General features: G+C 52.6%; 1 protein-coding gene across 1 annotated transcript; it reads right to left on the bottom strand.

Moving 5' to 3' along the window:
* Nucleotides 1-1,201: 1,201 nt before the first annotated feature.
* On the bottom strand, nt 1,202-11,228 carry CYP2E1 (cytochrome P450 family 2 subfamily E member 1). Its single transcript, NM_001003339.1, is given in 9 exon segments — nt 1,202-1,623; nt 2,062-2,203; nt 2,618-2,805; nt 4,802-4,943; nt 6,428-6,604; nt 6,930-7,090; nt 7,368-7,517; nt 9,974-10,133; nt 11,045-11,228. Coding segments are annotated over 9 exon segments (1,485 nt in total). The 5' UTR covers nt 11,222-11,228; the 3' UTR covers nt 1,202-1,435.
* Nucleotides 11,229-15,585: the final 4,357 nt, after the last annotated feature.

Below are 15,585 nucleotides of genomic sequence, written 5' to 3'. Positions count from 1 at the left end.
CAGGCAGAGGGAGAAGCAGGCTCCACCCAGGGAGCCTGATGTGGGACCCGATCCCAGGACCCCGGGGTCATGCTCTGAGCCAAAGCAGACCCTCAACCACGGAGCCACCCAGGCGTCCCTCCCAACTGTTCTTCATTACATTTGAGTACTTTGGAATTTTCCTAGGACATTCTCTCAAATTTAAATCCCCAAAGCAAATGAGAAGGCATTTTCTCACACTCTTCTGCTGGAAGCAGGATTACCACTGGGTAGGCATGGGCAAGAGCAGGACAGGCAGCTTTCAGAATGCGGTAGCCGGGGTGTCAGTGTCGATTCTTGCTAGTGCCGCCTTGCGGGTACGACGGCACGCACATCCTCTCACCCCGGAGCCCGTGATGACTCTACCTTACATGGGGAAGGGACTTTGAATGTGTGACTAGTTAGGAACCCTAAGAGCGGGAGATTATCTGGTGCTATCTGGGTGGGCCATTGTCACCAGACGTGTGTAAGAGAGAGAGATGGGAAGATGCTACATGACTGGCCTTGAAACGTTACTCCCTTCACTAAGGAACACTTAGGCAGGACTCTGAGCGTGCCACACGTGTTCCGGAGGCCCTGCATACCTAACCTGTGCAGCCCTCACACTCTTTTCAGCAGCAGGGCCTCCATCAGGCCCATCTCACCGATGGGCAGTCCAAGCACGCAGGCTGAGCACACAGGAGGCCTTGGTGGGAGCCAGCGGGGTGGGGAACGAGTTCTTTTTCCAAATGCCTCTTCTGTTCCACAACTTTGTGTAGTTCATGGAGGCGACCAATCATTTCCTCATTTCTGCCTAACCCCACATGGGGTCCCCATGTGCCTAGAGTTTTTGTTCCAGGTAAAAAGTCGCATCTTATTAAGAGATAATAATGGATGTCTACGTGGACTTTTCAGACCTATTTTAATCTTAAAATATAGCACATAATGATACTGAGAAGTGAGCCCAAAGGAACAACCTCATTTCCGAGGCACAGATGGCACGGGATATGTTTTCAACGTGGCTAACAAGCCTTCAAGGTATATTATTTTCCTCTTTTCCAAACTAATCCAACAAAATAGCATCTGTATTCGTTTTTGTGAACCCTAAGCACCAGGCAGTTCTACCTTCCTGGAAGAGACATGTTTCCATTACTGTGGTCGCCCTTGTTTCCGGGGACTCCAACACAGACTCAACTAGGTCATAGTTTGTTTCAATTTGTTTAATTAGTTTTGCACAATCTTTTTTGGACGTTGCTGTCAAATTTCATCTGATGAGTGTGACTCTGAAAAGCAGCATCTCAGGACCAATTTATTCCCTGTGAAACCCTGAGTGCCTCCACCAGACTGTGCAGGGAGGGTCTTCCTGGAGGCATTAAAGGGATATGCGGAAGCAGGAAGACTCCAGGTTTGCACCAAAGAGCCTGGGGCCCGGGGGTCTTCAGCCCGAGCGGGGAACGACACAGAGTTTGTAATGGGGGGGGATCTTGGCAAACCCGATTGTGCAGGGACTGAGGTCAATATCCTTGGGGTCGACGAGAGACTTCAGGTTAAAGTGCTGCAAAATGGCGGACAAGAACAGGAAGAGCTCCATGCGAGCCAGGCCTTCTCCAACACACACCCGCTTTCCTGGAAGCGACAACAGTGCTGCTGAGGCTCTGAGGCGGTCAAGACACAGAGCCCTGTCACGGGGGGGGGGGTGGTGGTGGCAGCAGAGGGGGCCCAACCACAGCAGAACTGACCCCTCTCTGCCCCTTGAAGGGAAGCACATAACACACTTCAGTATAAGAACGCCCGTGAGCCTGCCCACGGCTTCCGTCACCAGGACCAGCAGGTAATACGGTTTTGAGAGATTTTCACTAAGCCCTATTAGATCATTTTAGCACTAGAACGAGGAGAAGTATCTGCTGCGCAGAAAGAATAATTCATCTCATCCCCAGGACTGCTGGTGGGAAGATGTCATTTAACCTCTGTGAACAGAGAAGAATTTGGGTCCCCGGGGCAGGTGCTTGACCGTGGCAGAGAGCAGGACCTGGGGACGGCTCCCTACACCTGCTCTCCTCTTACCTGCGGAGAATGCCTTGAAGTAGTCACTATATTTGAATTTTCCGTTTTCATTCAGAAAGTGCTCTGGCTTGAACTTCTCTGGATCAGGGAATTCTTGTTTGTCAAACAAGACGGAGTCCAGTGTGGGAATTACCACTGTGCCCTAGGAGGAGCAGAGGCCCGTGTCAGCCAGTCAAGGTAACAGAACACGGGCTTCCCCCTGGGACCCGGTGGTGGAAGCAGTTAGCTGACGGGCTACATGAAAGGCAGTCAGGGGTCAGGTCAAAACGGTGACGAGAGCTCTCATCTCATCAGAGAAGCTCACAGGCTAGATGGTACTGTTGTTGGTTTCTGGGGTTGGGAAGTATGATAACCCCCAGGCGCTGTCCCGGGGGCCCCCTTCCAGATTTTTCCCATATCTTGGTCACCAGGTGCCAGGGAGGTACCGCTCCATGGGCCAGGAGCACTGGCCTGGGACCCACTAGACCCACTAGTCAGCCACATCTACCAAAGGATCCTGCCCTTTGGTGGGCTAGTGGGTGGGTGGGTGGGGCGTCCACGCTAGCTCACAGCTGACCTTGGGGATGACATATCCTCTGAACATCGTGTCCTGGTTTGCTACATGGGGCAGGTTGGAGGGCAGCAGGTCGATGAATCGCTGAATCTCGTGCACCACGGCATCCATGTAGGGCATCTCCAGCCTGTCCTTGATGGCAGGGACTCGGCTTGGGCCGATCACCCTGTCGATTTCTTCATGAAGTTTCTCTGTCAAGAGAATAGATGCAGAGGACGGACTCCAGGGTGGCTCAGCACCCCCGCCCATCTACCCAGCACAAGCTTATAGAGCATTCCCAGCGGTGCTGCGGGGGGTCCTGGATACATTGGATTCTGGGGTCATTGCTCCACAAATGCCAATGAGAGCCAGTCGCCGCGAGACGCCTCAAGTCTCTAGCACGTGTTAGCCTCTAGCTGATCCAACTCTCGTCATTACGCCAGGAATAGAGAAGAACGAAAGGGTCTTAGGAATTTCAGTTGGAGGGAAATCTCTGTATGAGTTATACCCAGGCTGCTTCACTGCAGGCCCGGGAAGGTGGAGGTGACGGCAGGACGGAAACAGATGCACGTGGCCTTCTGCATGAGGAATGAGGGAGCGGGGTCTGGACATCCCTCTCTTTGGGTGGGGTCACCAGCAGCCTTTGACAAGTCACTGGGCCTTCATAGCAGGTTGAGGGACGTGCAAATGATGTGCCACATGGTTCCCAGGTGTACAACTGTAAGCACATCCCGTGTGCATGGTGTGCTGATACTTAATAAATGTGAAACGTGTGACGTTGAGCACCGAGACGACACTCAGCAGAAGTCTGGGGGTGGGCGGCAGGGGCCCGACAGGGGCGTCGGCGGGCTCTGCAACCTGCTGCCCCGAGCTCCGAGCAGGCACTGCAAACGTTCACGCTTGCTAAGTTTGGCTGTGGTGTGGCTGTCAGTCATATGTATCTTCTACCTTTTTCTCTATATTGGAAATTACTCTTAATTAATCATGTAAGACACTTGTCCAGCGTACAATTCCCCCGACAGACTGGTCAGAAGTTCTCTCAGATCTGTGAGAGATCTCCAGGGACTTCTGGCTCCTTCCCCCCAATTCTGTGAGACAGACAAAGCAGTGGCTTTGGGGTCAGAAGCAGCAGATCCTGTTCCTGAGCAGGTCACACTCCACATCCCTCAGGGAAATTACCTCCTGCCCTAGAACACCTGCCCTTAAGATCACGGGATATTCAAGGGTGTAGCCCCAGCCTGGCACAGAGCAGAAGCCAGATTAGCAGCAGCAGCGGCAGGAAGCGAACCTCAGGGTGATGGGGCCCCCCAGAGCCAAGCCCAGGGGAGCGGGGAGGCTGGGCCTGGACACCAGCCAGGAGGAGCCTTCATTCCCGGGAGCAGCTCCCTTTCTTTCCTCCTTCCTGGGAGGTTGGTGCTCATCCCCCTGCGAGTAGCGACGCCCTCACACTGCTTGTCCTTGGCCCATGCCATCGGGAGGTGCTTCCGGGCCGTGACCCCCTGCACGTGCGGCACCAGGGCCTTCTCCTCCTCCAGGGCACTGGGAGGAGGAGCCCCGGGGGAAGAACGAAGGGCGTCCAGGCTGGCGGGCAGTCCTGGAGCACTCGTCCCCGGGGTTCCCTCTTGGTTCCTATTCTTCCAGTAGGGTAAACTATGCCACGAGGGCCTCAGCCCCATGCTGCCTCATCTCTCTGTTCTGCCTAGGAGGCCAAGTCTTGTTTGGGGATGAGATAGACATTATTGGGACTGCTGGGTGGCTCAAAGGTTGAGCATCTGCCTGTGGCCCAGGGCGTGACCCCAGGGTCCCTGCATAGAGCCTGCTTCTCTGCCTGCCTGTGTCTCTGCTTCTCTCTTTGTGTCTCTCAGGAATAAATAAATAAAATCTTTTTAAAAAAGAGATAGCCCTTACTGTCACTGTCATAAATAGGTTATATTATGGAGCAGAACACAGACGCCGTGCGTGTCTCCACACTGCTGTTGGCTCTTCTTTTCTGCAATCAGGTGTGTCAGTGGGGCGTGGGGGGGGCTGGTGTCCCAGAGTGCCGGTGCCCGTCCTACACAAGAACATGTCCGCTGAATCCATGCGGTTGCGGTGGTCCCCGTGCCACTTTCCACTTTGCAGACAGAAAGTTAAAGCCCAGATGCTCCAGCCTAGCGGCCAGGGTGTGACAGCCATGGCCCCAGGACCCTTGTTTGTTAGCTGGCCTACCTTCGACCTCTGGGTATTTCATGAGAATCAGGAGCCCGTATCTCAGGGTGGTGCTGGTGGTCTCCGTGCCCGCAAAGAACAGGTCAGCCACGGTCACGGCAATGTTGTCCAAGGTATACCAAGGCTCCGTACCGTATCTCTCCTGCAGGCAGTAGAGTCAGACAGGGACTCTGTAAGAGGAGACTTCAGGTGTACGAGAGGGAACCGTCTCCCTCAGCAGAAAGGAACTGGAAGCCCTGCCAGCTCCACAGGGAGGAGGGGGCAGGTGTGCATGAGGCTACCCCATGGGACATGACCATGTCCGCAGTACTGTTAGGGGAAGCAAGGCTCCCAGAGAGCTGGCCACGGGCAGGACTGTGCGCTGCCCCAGGCTGTGCAACCGTGCTCCTTCTACAGAAGTAGGTGTAGGGGCAGCCCGGGTGGCTCAGCGGTGTAGCACCACCTTCAGCCCAGGTGCGATCCTGGAGACCTGGGATCGAGTCCCGCGTCGGGCTCCCTGCAGGAAGCCTGCTTCTCCCTCTGCCTGGGTCTCTGTCTCTGTCTCTCTCTCTGTGTCTCTCATGAATAAATAAATAAAATCTTTAAAAAAAAAAAGAAGTAGGTGTAGGGGTAGGGGTGTAGGTATTGTAGGCTTAGGGTTAGGGTATAGGTAGGAGTAGGCATAGGGTATGTGTGGGGTTAGGGATATGGCTAGGATTAGGGGTAGGGGCAGGATAGGGGTAGGGGTATATTTAGGGGTGGGGTAGAGCTAGCAGTAGGGCCTGGTGTAGTGGTACGTTTAGGGTGGGGGTAGGATTAGGGGAATGGTTAGAGTATGGGTAGATTTAGGGGTGGGGTAGGTGTTGGGGTAGGGCTTGGGTTATGGGTATGGTCAGGGTTAGTGTTAGTCACAGGGTTTGGGGTAAGGTTAGGGCAGGGTTAGGTTATGGTTATGGGTAGAGGTAGGTTAGGAGTAGAGTTAAGGGTGGGGTAGGGGTAGCACATTGTAGGGGAAGGGTCGGCATAGTGCTAGGGGTAGTTGTAAGATTAGGGGTGGTGTTAGTCCTGGGGGGCGAGGCTCTCCCTGGCCCTGAACCGTGACCTCCAGCAGCCCAAGGTGAGCTCCATGCCCCAGTCAGCACCACTGGGTCCCAGCAGGCAGGGAGTCACCAGGAAGCCAGACACCCGGGAGGGGCAGTGAGGAGTCCCACCAACGGAAGAGCTTCTCAGCCCCCAGAGTTATCCAGGGAAACCAGGTGGAGAATTCACATCCTGTTCTAGAGGCACGAGAGATGTCAAAAGAGAGAGGGGAAGCCTCACCATCTGGGTGGGGGTCTGGGGGCTGTCAGGTAGATGATGCTGGACAGGCCTGGAAACCCCTCAAGTCCCATACAATTTGGGGTCTACATGCTGGCAAGGAGTGTGCAGGGCTTCTCCCCAAATGAGACCAGCCGTGTGTCCCCACTTCTGGGAGCAGCTGTGGACCTGTGAGGCCGGCGTGGAGCAGGTCCCGGGCGTGGGCACGGGCCATGTGGACCGTCTGGGCGTTAGCAGGGCCACCCCGGGACCCGGAGCACACAAGCACCCCGCGCCCCGCCAGCAGGGCACCACGTTTCCCCGGCTGCGGGGAGCAGTGCATGCATGTACCTTCTGCAGCTCCTGGAGCAAGCAGTCAGTGAAGTCCCGGGAGCAGGTGGGGTCCAGCGACTCCTGGTGCTCCTTCACCCTTTCTAAGCTGTAATCCTTTAGTTCAGCCACATTTCTTAAGACTTTTCTATGGCTTCCGGGCAGGTAGTGCAGATAGCTTGGGAAAATGTTATAAAGCTAGAAAGAGAGAGACGGGGAATTTCCCTACTTGTTTCCAGATGCAACAGGGTTGGTGTCCTGGGCCCACTGTTTCTCCGCGTGAACTGATGCGTCATATGGTTTCACGACGGAACATTTTGGCTCACGGTATCTTTCGGAAACCAGCGGTCGCGTGTGTGGGGTCTCGCGTTGGCAGGGCCCCGCTTAGAGGGCAAAGCGGCCTCCTGGGGCCGGCGAGGGGGCACCGCGGCCCCGGTGTCTGCAGGAGCAGCAGCCGGCTCGGGCCTTGCGCCAGCCCTGGCTGACCTCGGGCTCCGCCGGGCCTGCTGCCCTCGGGCCTCACCTGGAGCCAGCCGGTGCTGAGCAGGTGGAAGTTCTCGTTGAACAGCTTCTGTATCCGCAGCCCAGTCTGATCCGAGTAGTCAAAGTGCTTGTGGAAGAGGATGTCAGCGATGACGTTGAAGGGGGCGAAGCCCAGGAGAAAGGTGGGGTCGAAGGGCTGGCCTGGAAGACGGGGCGGTCAGGGCGGCCCGCACCGCCCGGCCGCCCCGCACCTGGGGCCCTCCCCGCGGCCGCAACCCTAAAAGGCTTGTGGGGCCTCCCGGGGGGTGCCCAACTCCCCGGCTCCTCCGGGCGAACACGAGGGCTGTGGAGAGGACCCCGAGCTGCAGACGGGCTCTGTGGAGTCGAGCCACCCTCGGGGAGCCACCACCTATGACGGCTCTGGGGCCTTGCACTCCAGGGCTGCCCCTGGCAGAGCTGGGACCTGGGCCACACGCACCCCGGGTGCCCCTGAGCGCCTCCAGCAGGAAGGGGATCTCCCTCTGGATCCGCTCCTCGTTGCCGCGCTTCCCCATGCCGTAGTCCCGGAGGGTGCTCAGGGAGAGTCGCCGCGTGTCCTTCCAGCCGGGCCCATTGTTGAACGTGATCCCTGGGGGACGGGACAGCGGGGCTGGCTTACCGCGGGCGGCAGGGACCCGGGGCGGCCGCCGGGACACACTCGGTGTCGGTCCCACCCTGGAGCCAAGCAGGCCGAGGAGACGGAGAGTAGACGGGTCCCGGCCCTGATGGGGCGGGAGCGCACCGCGGCCCCGGGCCTGCTCAGACGGGCCACGGCCAGGCTGCACCACGGGGACGCCTCGGGGTCCCGGGAGCAGGGCTGCGCAGGCCAAGCCCCGGTTCCTACGGGCCCCGCGGAGCCTGCCGGGTGGACGCCGGGTCATGGCCTGGCTGTCAAAGGGGGAACCCAGGGCACATGTGACCGTACCCCCTCGTGTCCGTGGGGGCCACTGACGTCCCACCTCCCGGGGCTGCGCAGACTCGCAGATCCAGACAAGCAGGGGGACCAGAGTGCAGACCCCCGAGAGGCCAGAGGCCGGAGCTGTGGGCTGGGAGCCGCAGCCGGAGGACCCGAGAGGCTGGCAGGGACGCGAGAGAAGGGAGTGCCCACCGGACCTCCTGGCATGGCTGTGGCATGGCCACTGCGGGGCCGACAGGGAGGCCGACAACTTTAAGTTGGTAAAGGGAAGAGTTGTGTAGCAAAGGGAAGGTGGCAGATGCCACAGAATGTGAGAAGACAGAGAGACAGAGAGACTGAGACAGGGAGACAGAGACTGAGAGACAGGGAGACAGAGACACGGAGACTGAGAGACTGAGACACAGAATCTGAGACAGAGATAGACATTAAGACAGAGATTGAGACAGGGAGACGGGAGACAGAGACAGGGAGACAGAGACTGAGAGACAGAGACAGAGACAGGGAGACAGAGAGGCAGACAATGAGATTCAGAGAGGGCGATCCCAGAGGGGCCAAGACTTTGGGACCCAGAATAGGCTGAAATGGAGATAGTAACGCTTCTGGGTCAGAGCCTCATAAACATTCACTGAAATGAAATTTATTGAACTTACCATGCACCCGTGCCCCATCAGCCCCATCCGCCCCATCCGCCCCATCCACCCCATCCACCCACAAGTCCCTTGTGCTTGATGTTGAGCTAATTGCCACTGGCATCATTATGCCTGGGGAACCGGAGGTGTCCCACGGACAGGATCTGGGCCACGTGGGACGTGTGAAAATAGGAGTTGGGAGCCAGAGGCAGGAGGGGATAAAGCCCCCTTGAGTCCAACGCATGTAATGTGAATGTGGGCCCTGCCCAGCTGCCCTCAGGGGCCTGTGGCTTGGACCAGATGTGGCAGTTAAGGGCTCCCTGGAAGCAGCTGGAGCTCCTTGACCCCATAACCCCTGCTCTTGTGTTAATGACAAAGACTGAGGTAGTTAACTTTGCTCTTGGCAACCCCAAACAAGTAAAAAAAACTTACAATGCCCAAGAAAGAAAATCCAATGTCATTGATAATGACGGGGTATGACCTTGTGACTGTAGACGGGAATACGGGGACAGCACCGTAAGAACAGTGGACCCAGCTGTAATCCCATCAATTTGAAAATTCTGCATCATTGGATACAGATTTTCCAGAGATTTTTTTTACCCAAGTTAATTCAGAAAAAACTAGAGGCTTCTGGTTTTTTTTAGAGCAGGGGGGACCCTGCTTTATTTCTTTTTTTTTTTCCCTGCTTTATTTCTAACGTGATTTGGAATCTCACTAAAACAATAGTAAGTCAGTAGAGGAGAATAGGCACATGAGGGCGGAGGGCAGGCAGTGTGAGCAGTGAGCTCCCAGGGCTTTGAGCCGGAGGAGCTATGAGCAGGTGCCCCACGGGCTCCAGGATGTCCCAGGAGATGCAGGAGGTGGGTGCTGGAGTCGGGAGTCTGGGCGACGCTCAGAGACCCACGTGAACACTAATATAAGGTAACAGTGCATACTCTCCATATGGGAACCCAGGGCTCTGGAGGCATGGGCTGCAGGAGAGAGACGAGACTGGCCAGACCAGAGCATGTAGAAGTCCCTTGTGAGCGGGGCTGCTGTGCCCGGCACCCCTTCCTGGTCTGAACACCCCACCCATCCCAGTATAGAGGTCTCCTGGTTGTAGAATGAGAAGTGCAGCTGACCTAAGCCCCACAGACAAGCAGATGGCCCAGCATGTTAGGTGAGGGGCCTCAGAGCACGGAGCACCCACACCCAGGAGCAGGAGAGGTTGGAGGTGGGGAGAGCTCCCCAGACGGAGGCCCCGGGAGGCTGGAAGGTCTTCAGGAGAAAGCACAGCTCACCTGCCCCTGTGGCATTTCTCTACACGCACATCTGTGCTGCTGGTCAGAGTGGGGGTGCGGGTACACCCATAGCAACTTTCAGGAAAGTGGGTACTGAGCACCTGGATTGTTGAGGGTGTCTCTACCCTTCTGTCTTGTTGCACTAAGTGGTTACCACCCCCTGGTATTTCAGGCCTGGGCTCCGACCCCATCCTAGGAGTCCTCTGAAAAGCTGGCTCACCTCTGTCCTTGTGCGACTGGAATGCGAAGACTTCTCCTCTGCCAGAAAGGTCATTCTTGTGGTCAAGCAGAACTTCCTTCACCGCCTTGTAGCCATGCAGGACCACTGTGCGCTGGGAGCCCAGGTACAAGGTGAACACTGGCCCGTACTGCTCTGCCAGCTGCAGAGACCAGCAAGCAGACAAGTGAGACCACTGGGAACTTAGGGAGGATGTGGGCCAGGCTTTACACTGATCCCCAAAGCGGTTGTTGGCCGAGAGAACTCAGAAGCAACTGGGGAGAGATAATCTTTGTCCAGCTCGACTTGGGAAGACCCTTCCCATAGAGACTTCCTTCTGCAGGGAGTGAGGCTCCAGCATACCTGGGCTCCTGGACACAGCTTGGTGGGCTGACTCCTGTCCCTCCCTTGAGAACCCTCTGCCCATATCTGCCCCATCACTCCCACCTGCTGCCGTCCGCAGGCAAAGTCCCAGACCCCAGGGTGCTATAGGAGGACACTGAGCCAGCACCGTCCTGACCTCCATGAGCCCATCCTCCAGGGTGCGTGAAGCACTGTCAGCACCTCCTGTACCTCAAACACTTCCCATGCCTGCTGGGCGCCCGATGGCATTCTTTGCTCATGTAACAGATTTAGTGATTCATTCAGTTTTTAGATTTGGTAGTTCATTCGCTATTCACAACAATTGTAGACAGAGGGACTACACAGGTCGGTTGACACCACTTTTCATCCCGCCCTTTGGCATCTACAGTGTGCGCCTGCTGTGAACGCATGGCCCTCCTTGCGTTGCAGTGGCCTCGCCAAGCCATCCAGTGACAGAGCAGTTAACCTGTGGCTCAAGCAGAGGCTTCCAGGTCAGCCATGGCCAATGCCCCCGCCCCCCGCCAGGGGCTCCATGCCCACACTGTATCAACTACTAAATATCATTAAGATCACTCTTGGATGCTACTGTTAAGTCAGTTCATTCATAACAGGCCGATATTGAATAACAACTTGTCTGACAGTGAATTAAATGCACCCAAACCATGTCTAGTCCCTGAATTCTCCTCCCCTAATCAACAGTATGTCTCCTACCTTGGCGAGAGATTTGGGAACATTCTTGATATCCACCTGCAGAATATTCCCAATGATGGGCAGTGGAAAAGGGCCAGGGGGCAGTTTCCAGCAGCTGTAGATCTGCTTCCAGATAGAGATAAGCATTAAGGTGGCCATCCACACCAGCAGGGCCACTGTGATGCCCAAGGCGGCCATGGTGTCTTTGGAGTCACTGCTGACTTGTGAGGATGCTCCAAAGAAAGGCAAAGCTTTTTATAATGCACCTTCAGGAAGGAGGGTGACCAGTCAACCAATGCCGCCTTCCTTTTCCTCTGGCCCAAGACACTGGTTTATTATTAGCCACTGTTGGCATTCATTTCAAAGGCTGGTTCCTATAGTGGTTGCATCTGAGAAGCCCCATCCCATCGCACACTTTATGATGCCCGGGTCTGTCAACACTGGATGCTGGCACCTATGCCAGTCAGCAAACACAGCATCTAGGGGACTATCACCAACAGGTCAGAACACAGAACACAGACATTGGTTGGGCAGGAGGATTCAGGCTATGTTTACAGGTGTGGTTTGGGGGCAGAATCTATATACGGCAGCATCGATTACGCGCTGATGAGTATCTCCGTGGCACAGTGCTGGATCTTGTGGCGCAAGTCTCTTGACATCTGATCAGGTGATGCCTTGATCACCAGCAGCCAAACCCATAGGGCCAGAACAGGGTGATCTGGCATCTGAAGTCTACTCCACTTTGTCAAAGCAACTGGCAAATTCAGAGCAAGAAAGAAAAGAAAGAAAAAAGTTAACCAACCCTGAAAATGCTACTATGACAAAGAGGTACATTTTGTTGGAGAAAATTAGGGGATACTTATTCTTTAGAATCATTTTTGTCAAATTCTTTAAAAATTACATTAGGATTTACTGGATTTGTTTTAAGTCAATGAGTTAAATTGAGCAGACTTATCCTCTTGTGATGTCCTGTCTTCATTTATCCACAAATGCTGCAGGCTCCGCAGGCTCCTCACGTTAGTCCTTCACACAGGAACGTCCACCTACCTGCTAGGGTTGTTTCTAGGTATTTCACAGAGTTTTTTCTGTGTGTTTACAATGAAGAGAATGTTTTTCATCCTGTCTTCTAATTGGTGATATTAGGGAAGATCTTTTTAAGATTTTATTTATTTATTCATGAAAGACAGAGAGAGAGAGAGACAGAGAAGAGACAGAGACAGAGACAGACACAGACACAGGCAGAGGCAGAGGGAGAAGCAGGCTCCATGCAGGGAGCCCGACATGGGACTCGATCCCAGGTCTCCAGGATCAGGCCCTGGTCTGAAGGCAGCGCTAAACCGCTGAGCTACCCGGGTGCCCGATATTAGGGAAGATCTTAATTTCAGGTTGTAATTTTGTACTTTCGTGTAAGTAATACATTTTTGTGTATCATGGAAAATAGAATGAAAGATGAAAAAGTTAAAACCACCTTCTATACTTTTATTTATAAGAAAATGAGGCTGTACCCCATATACCATTTGTAACCCATTTTTTTTCTCTCAAATTATTAGCAACATGGGCAATCTATTGATTGTTCTACATTTAGAAATGCTGCCATGTTACTTGTGTTTTACTTGTTAACTGTCCTGTGTTGTGAAGGGATGTGGTTCTCTGGCACAAGTTTTGGAGGCCCTGGCTCCTATCTGGTGCTGAACCCCTTGAGCTGGAACTCACAAGGCTGGTTGGGTTGTAGACCATGTATGAGTTGCACTTGACCTTGTCTTCCCTTCCAGGAGCTAGTGTGGGGTGACAGGGTCCACTCCTCAGGATGGAAACTTAGCTGTCTGGATCCTCTACCGTCTTTTTTTTAAGATTTTTTATTTATTTATTCATAGAGACACAGAGAGAGAGAGGCAGAGACCCAGGCAGAGGGAGAAGCAGGCTTCACGCAGGGAGCCCGACGTGGGACTCGATCCAGGGTCTCCAGGATCAGGCCCTGGGCTGAAGGCGGCGCTAAACCGCTGAGCCCCCCGGGCTGCCCTGCATCCTTTACCCTCTTAATCAGCCCTGTCAGGCACACCGGGGTGAGACAACATTGGGTCTATGCACCATTTCTCCTCTTTGCTTGTCCCAGTTGCTGCTGCCGGAGGAAGGGCTCTCATTCAAGTGAGGTTGAGGACGGGATGTGTGTGAGGTAGAGCAGGCCTGATGGCTCCCATTGGCTAAGAACGGCTGTGTCTGTGCATCTTTCCCAAGGGTGTGCATGCTGAGGAGGGAGCCTGAGGGCAGGCGCAGGTGAGCCTGGAGCTCACAGGAGTGCCACTATGGTGTGGGGCCAGGCCCTACCGTTCTAGGTCCTCCGCCCATAATGCTGGTGGGCACCCAAATAACATCAGATTCTAAATACAGGAATACATCTCTGTATATGTGCATAATATTTATACCTGTATAGGTATATCACGACATTTCTGAGTACTTCTTTTTCAAAGCAAAGCCTTTTTATTTCTCTTACATCTTATTCAATTGCCTGGACCTTCTAAGATAATGCTAACAAATGGAGATGACAGAGCTGGTCTGGCAGCAGTGAGGTCCTTCTGCAGGCTTTCCATCACATCTATTGTTGGTTGTTTGTGGCTAAGATTCCATCACACCAGAACCGCTTTCCTGTTTCTCTAGTTAACTAAGAGGACCTAGAATGAGTGTTGAGATGATGAAATAGGTTTTTAACTGAGAGGATCTTACGACTTTTCTCCTTGGGTCTGTTGGATTGTGCTGGATGAAGACATGGTCTCGTGTGAAAGCACTCGTATTCCTACATCACAGCCAGTGTTTTCGTGGATTGACTCTCTTTTCGCATGCTGATGGATTCAACTATTAATAGTATTTTTAATAGTTTTGCATCTATATCCATACATAAAATTGGGCTGCAGATTCTTATGTTTTATTAAGTTCTTGTATAAGAAAAAAAAAGTTCTTGTATAAGAATTGTGCTAACTCAAGAAACAATTGAAATGCTCTCCATCTTTTTTTCATGTCTGAGATATTTTAAACTGTCATAAAATTATCTGGACTTTGAAATGTTGTTAGAACTCATTAGTAAAATGATATGGAGAGGCTTTATTAAAGTTAAACAATTGTTCATAAAGATTAATTAGGAAAGTAAAACATGTTCTGTGTAACAAATTCAAACAATTCATAACTGGATAAAGCAGAAAGAGTCTCAGGCTCTCCCCACAGAAGTAGATTCCCTATTTTAAGCCCCATTAAGAAAGAAAAACTGTTGCCAATTCTTTTATTTATTTCTTATTTTTGCTTTATTTCATGAAATGTTTCTTTTGAAGGCGACTGGGTGCCTCAGTGGTTGAGTGTCTCCCTTTGGCTCAGGTCATGATCTCAGGGTGCTGAGATGGAGCACCACCTCAGGATCTCTGCTCAGCGGGGAGTCTGCTTCTCCACCTGCTTCTGCCCCCCTTGCTCGTGTCCTCTCTCTCTCTCTTTCAAATAAATTAATAAAATCTTTAAAAAAAGATTTATTTTTCACTTACTTAATTCTGTGTATCAACCTCATAAATATACTTAAAAGGGAAATTAAACAAGTGCCTTGGTTATAGTTAACTGAAAACAACTTCCTGTAAGCTGGCCTGGCCTCTCACTGCAGGTGGGAGCCACATCTTCAACACTTGCACAATTAGCTGTAGGAATTGAAATAAAGTCATAGGAGAATAACAGAGCCTTCTTTTTAAAGAGGCTGCCTGCCTAAAATCAACAACTCAGGAGACAACAAGTGTTGGCGAGGATGTGGATATTACATAATAGCCAAGGTCTGGAAGCTGCCCAAGTGTCCATCAAGTGAGGAATGGACAAAGAAGATGTGGTCCGTGTACACAATGGGATATTACTCATCAAGAAGAATGAGATCTTGCCATTTGCGATGATGTGGATACAGCCAGAGACTATTATGCTAAGTGAAGTCAGTCAGAGAAGGGCAAACACCATACGGTTTCACTCATATGTGGAATTTAAGAAGCAAAATGAGCAAAGGGAAAAAGAAAGAGAGAAACCGAGAAATAGACTGTTAGCCCTAGAGAAGCCGCTGACGGTCAGCAGAGGGGAGGTGGGGGGGTGAAAGTGTGCACTTGAGCTGGGGTGAAGCGTGCACGTATCAAATCACGACACTGTACACCTCAAACTGATATTACACTCTATGTCAACAATATTGGAGTTGAAATAAAATACAAATATAAATAACAAATAATAAATAATAAATAAATAAATGCTGCCTGCTATGTTCCCAATGGCATAGAGGAAAATATTACGCAGGAAAACCAGCACAAACATTGACAGCTCAGATGGAAGATGTGCTTCGGAAGAGTTGTACCTGGTAACTTATCCTGGATACAAATCCCTCATCAGATATGCAATTTGCAAATATTCTTTCCCATTCTGTGAGCTTTTTACTTCCTTGGTGATGTTCTCTGAGCACAGAAGGTATAACTTTTGATAAAGCCTGATTAATCTAATTTCTCTTCGTCATTTGTGCTTTTGGTTTGTATCCAAGTAACAACTCCCAAACTAAGGCCACA

This window comes from Canis lupus, chromosome 28 (assembly GCF_011100685.1).
Source record: "Canis lupus familiaris isolate Mischka breed German Shepherd chromosome 28, alternate assembly UU_Cfam_GSD_1.0, whole genome shotgun sequence".
Lineage (NCBI taxonomy): Eukaryota > Metazoa > Chordata > Mammalia > Carnivora > Canidae > Canis > Canis lupus.
This window is presented reverse-complemented; position numbering and strand designations above follow the sequence as displayed.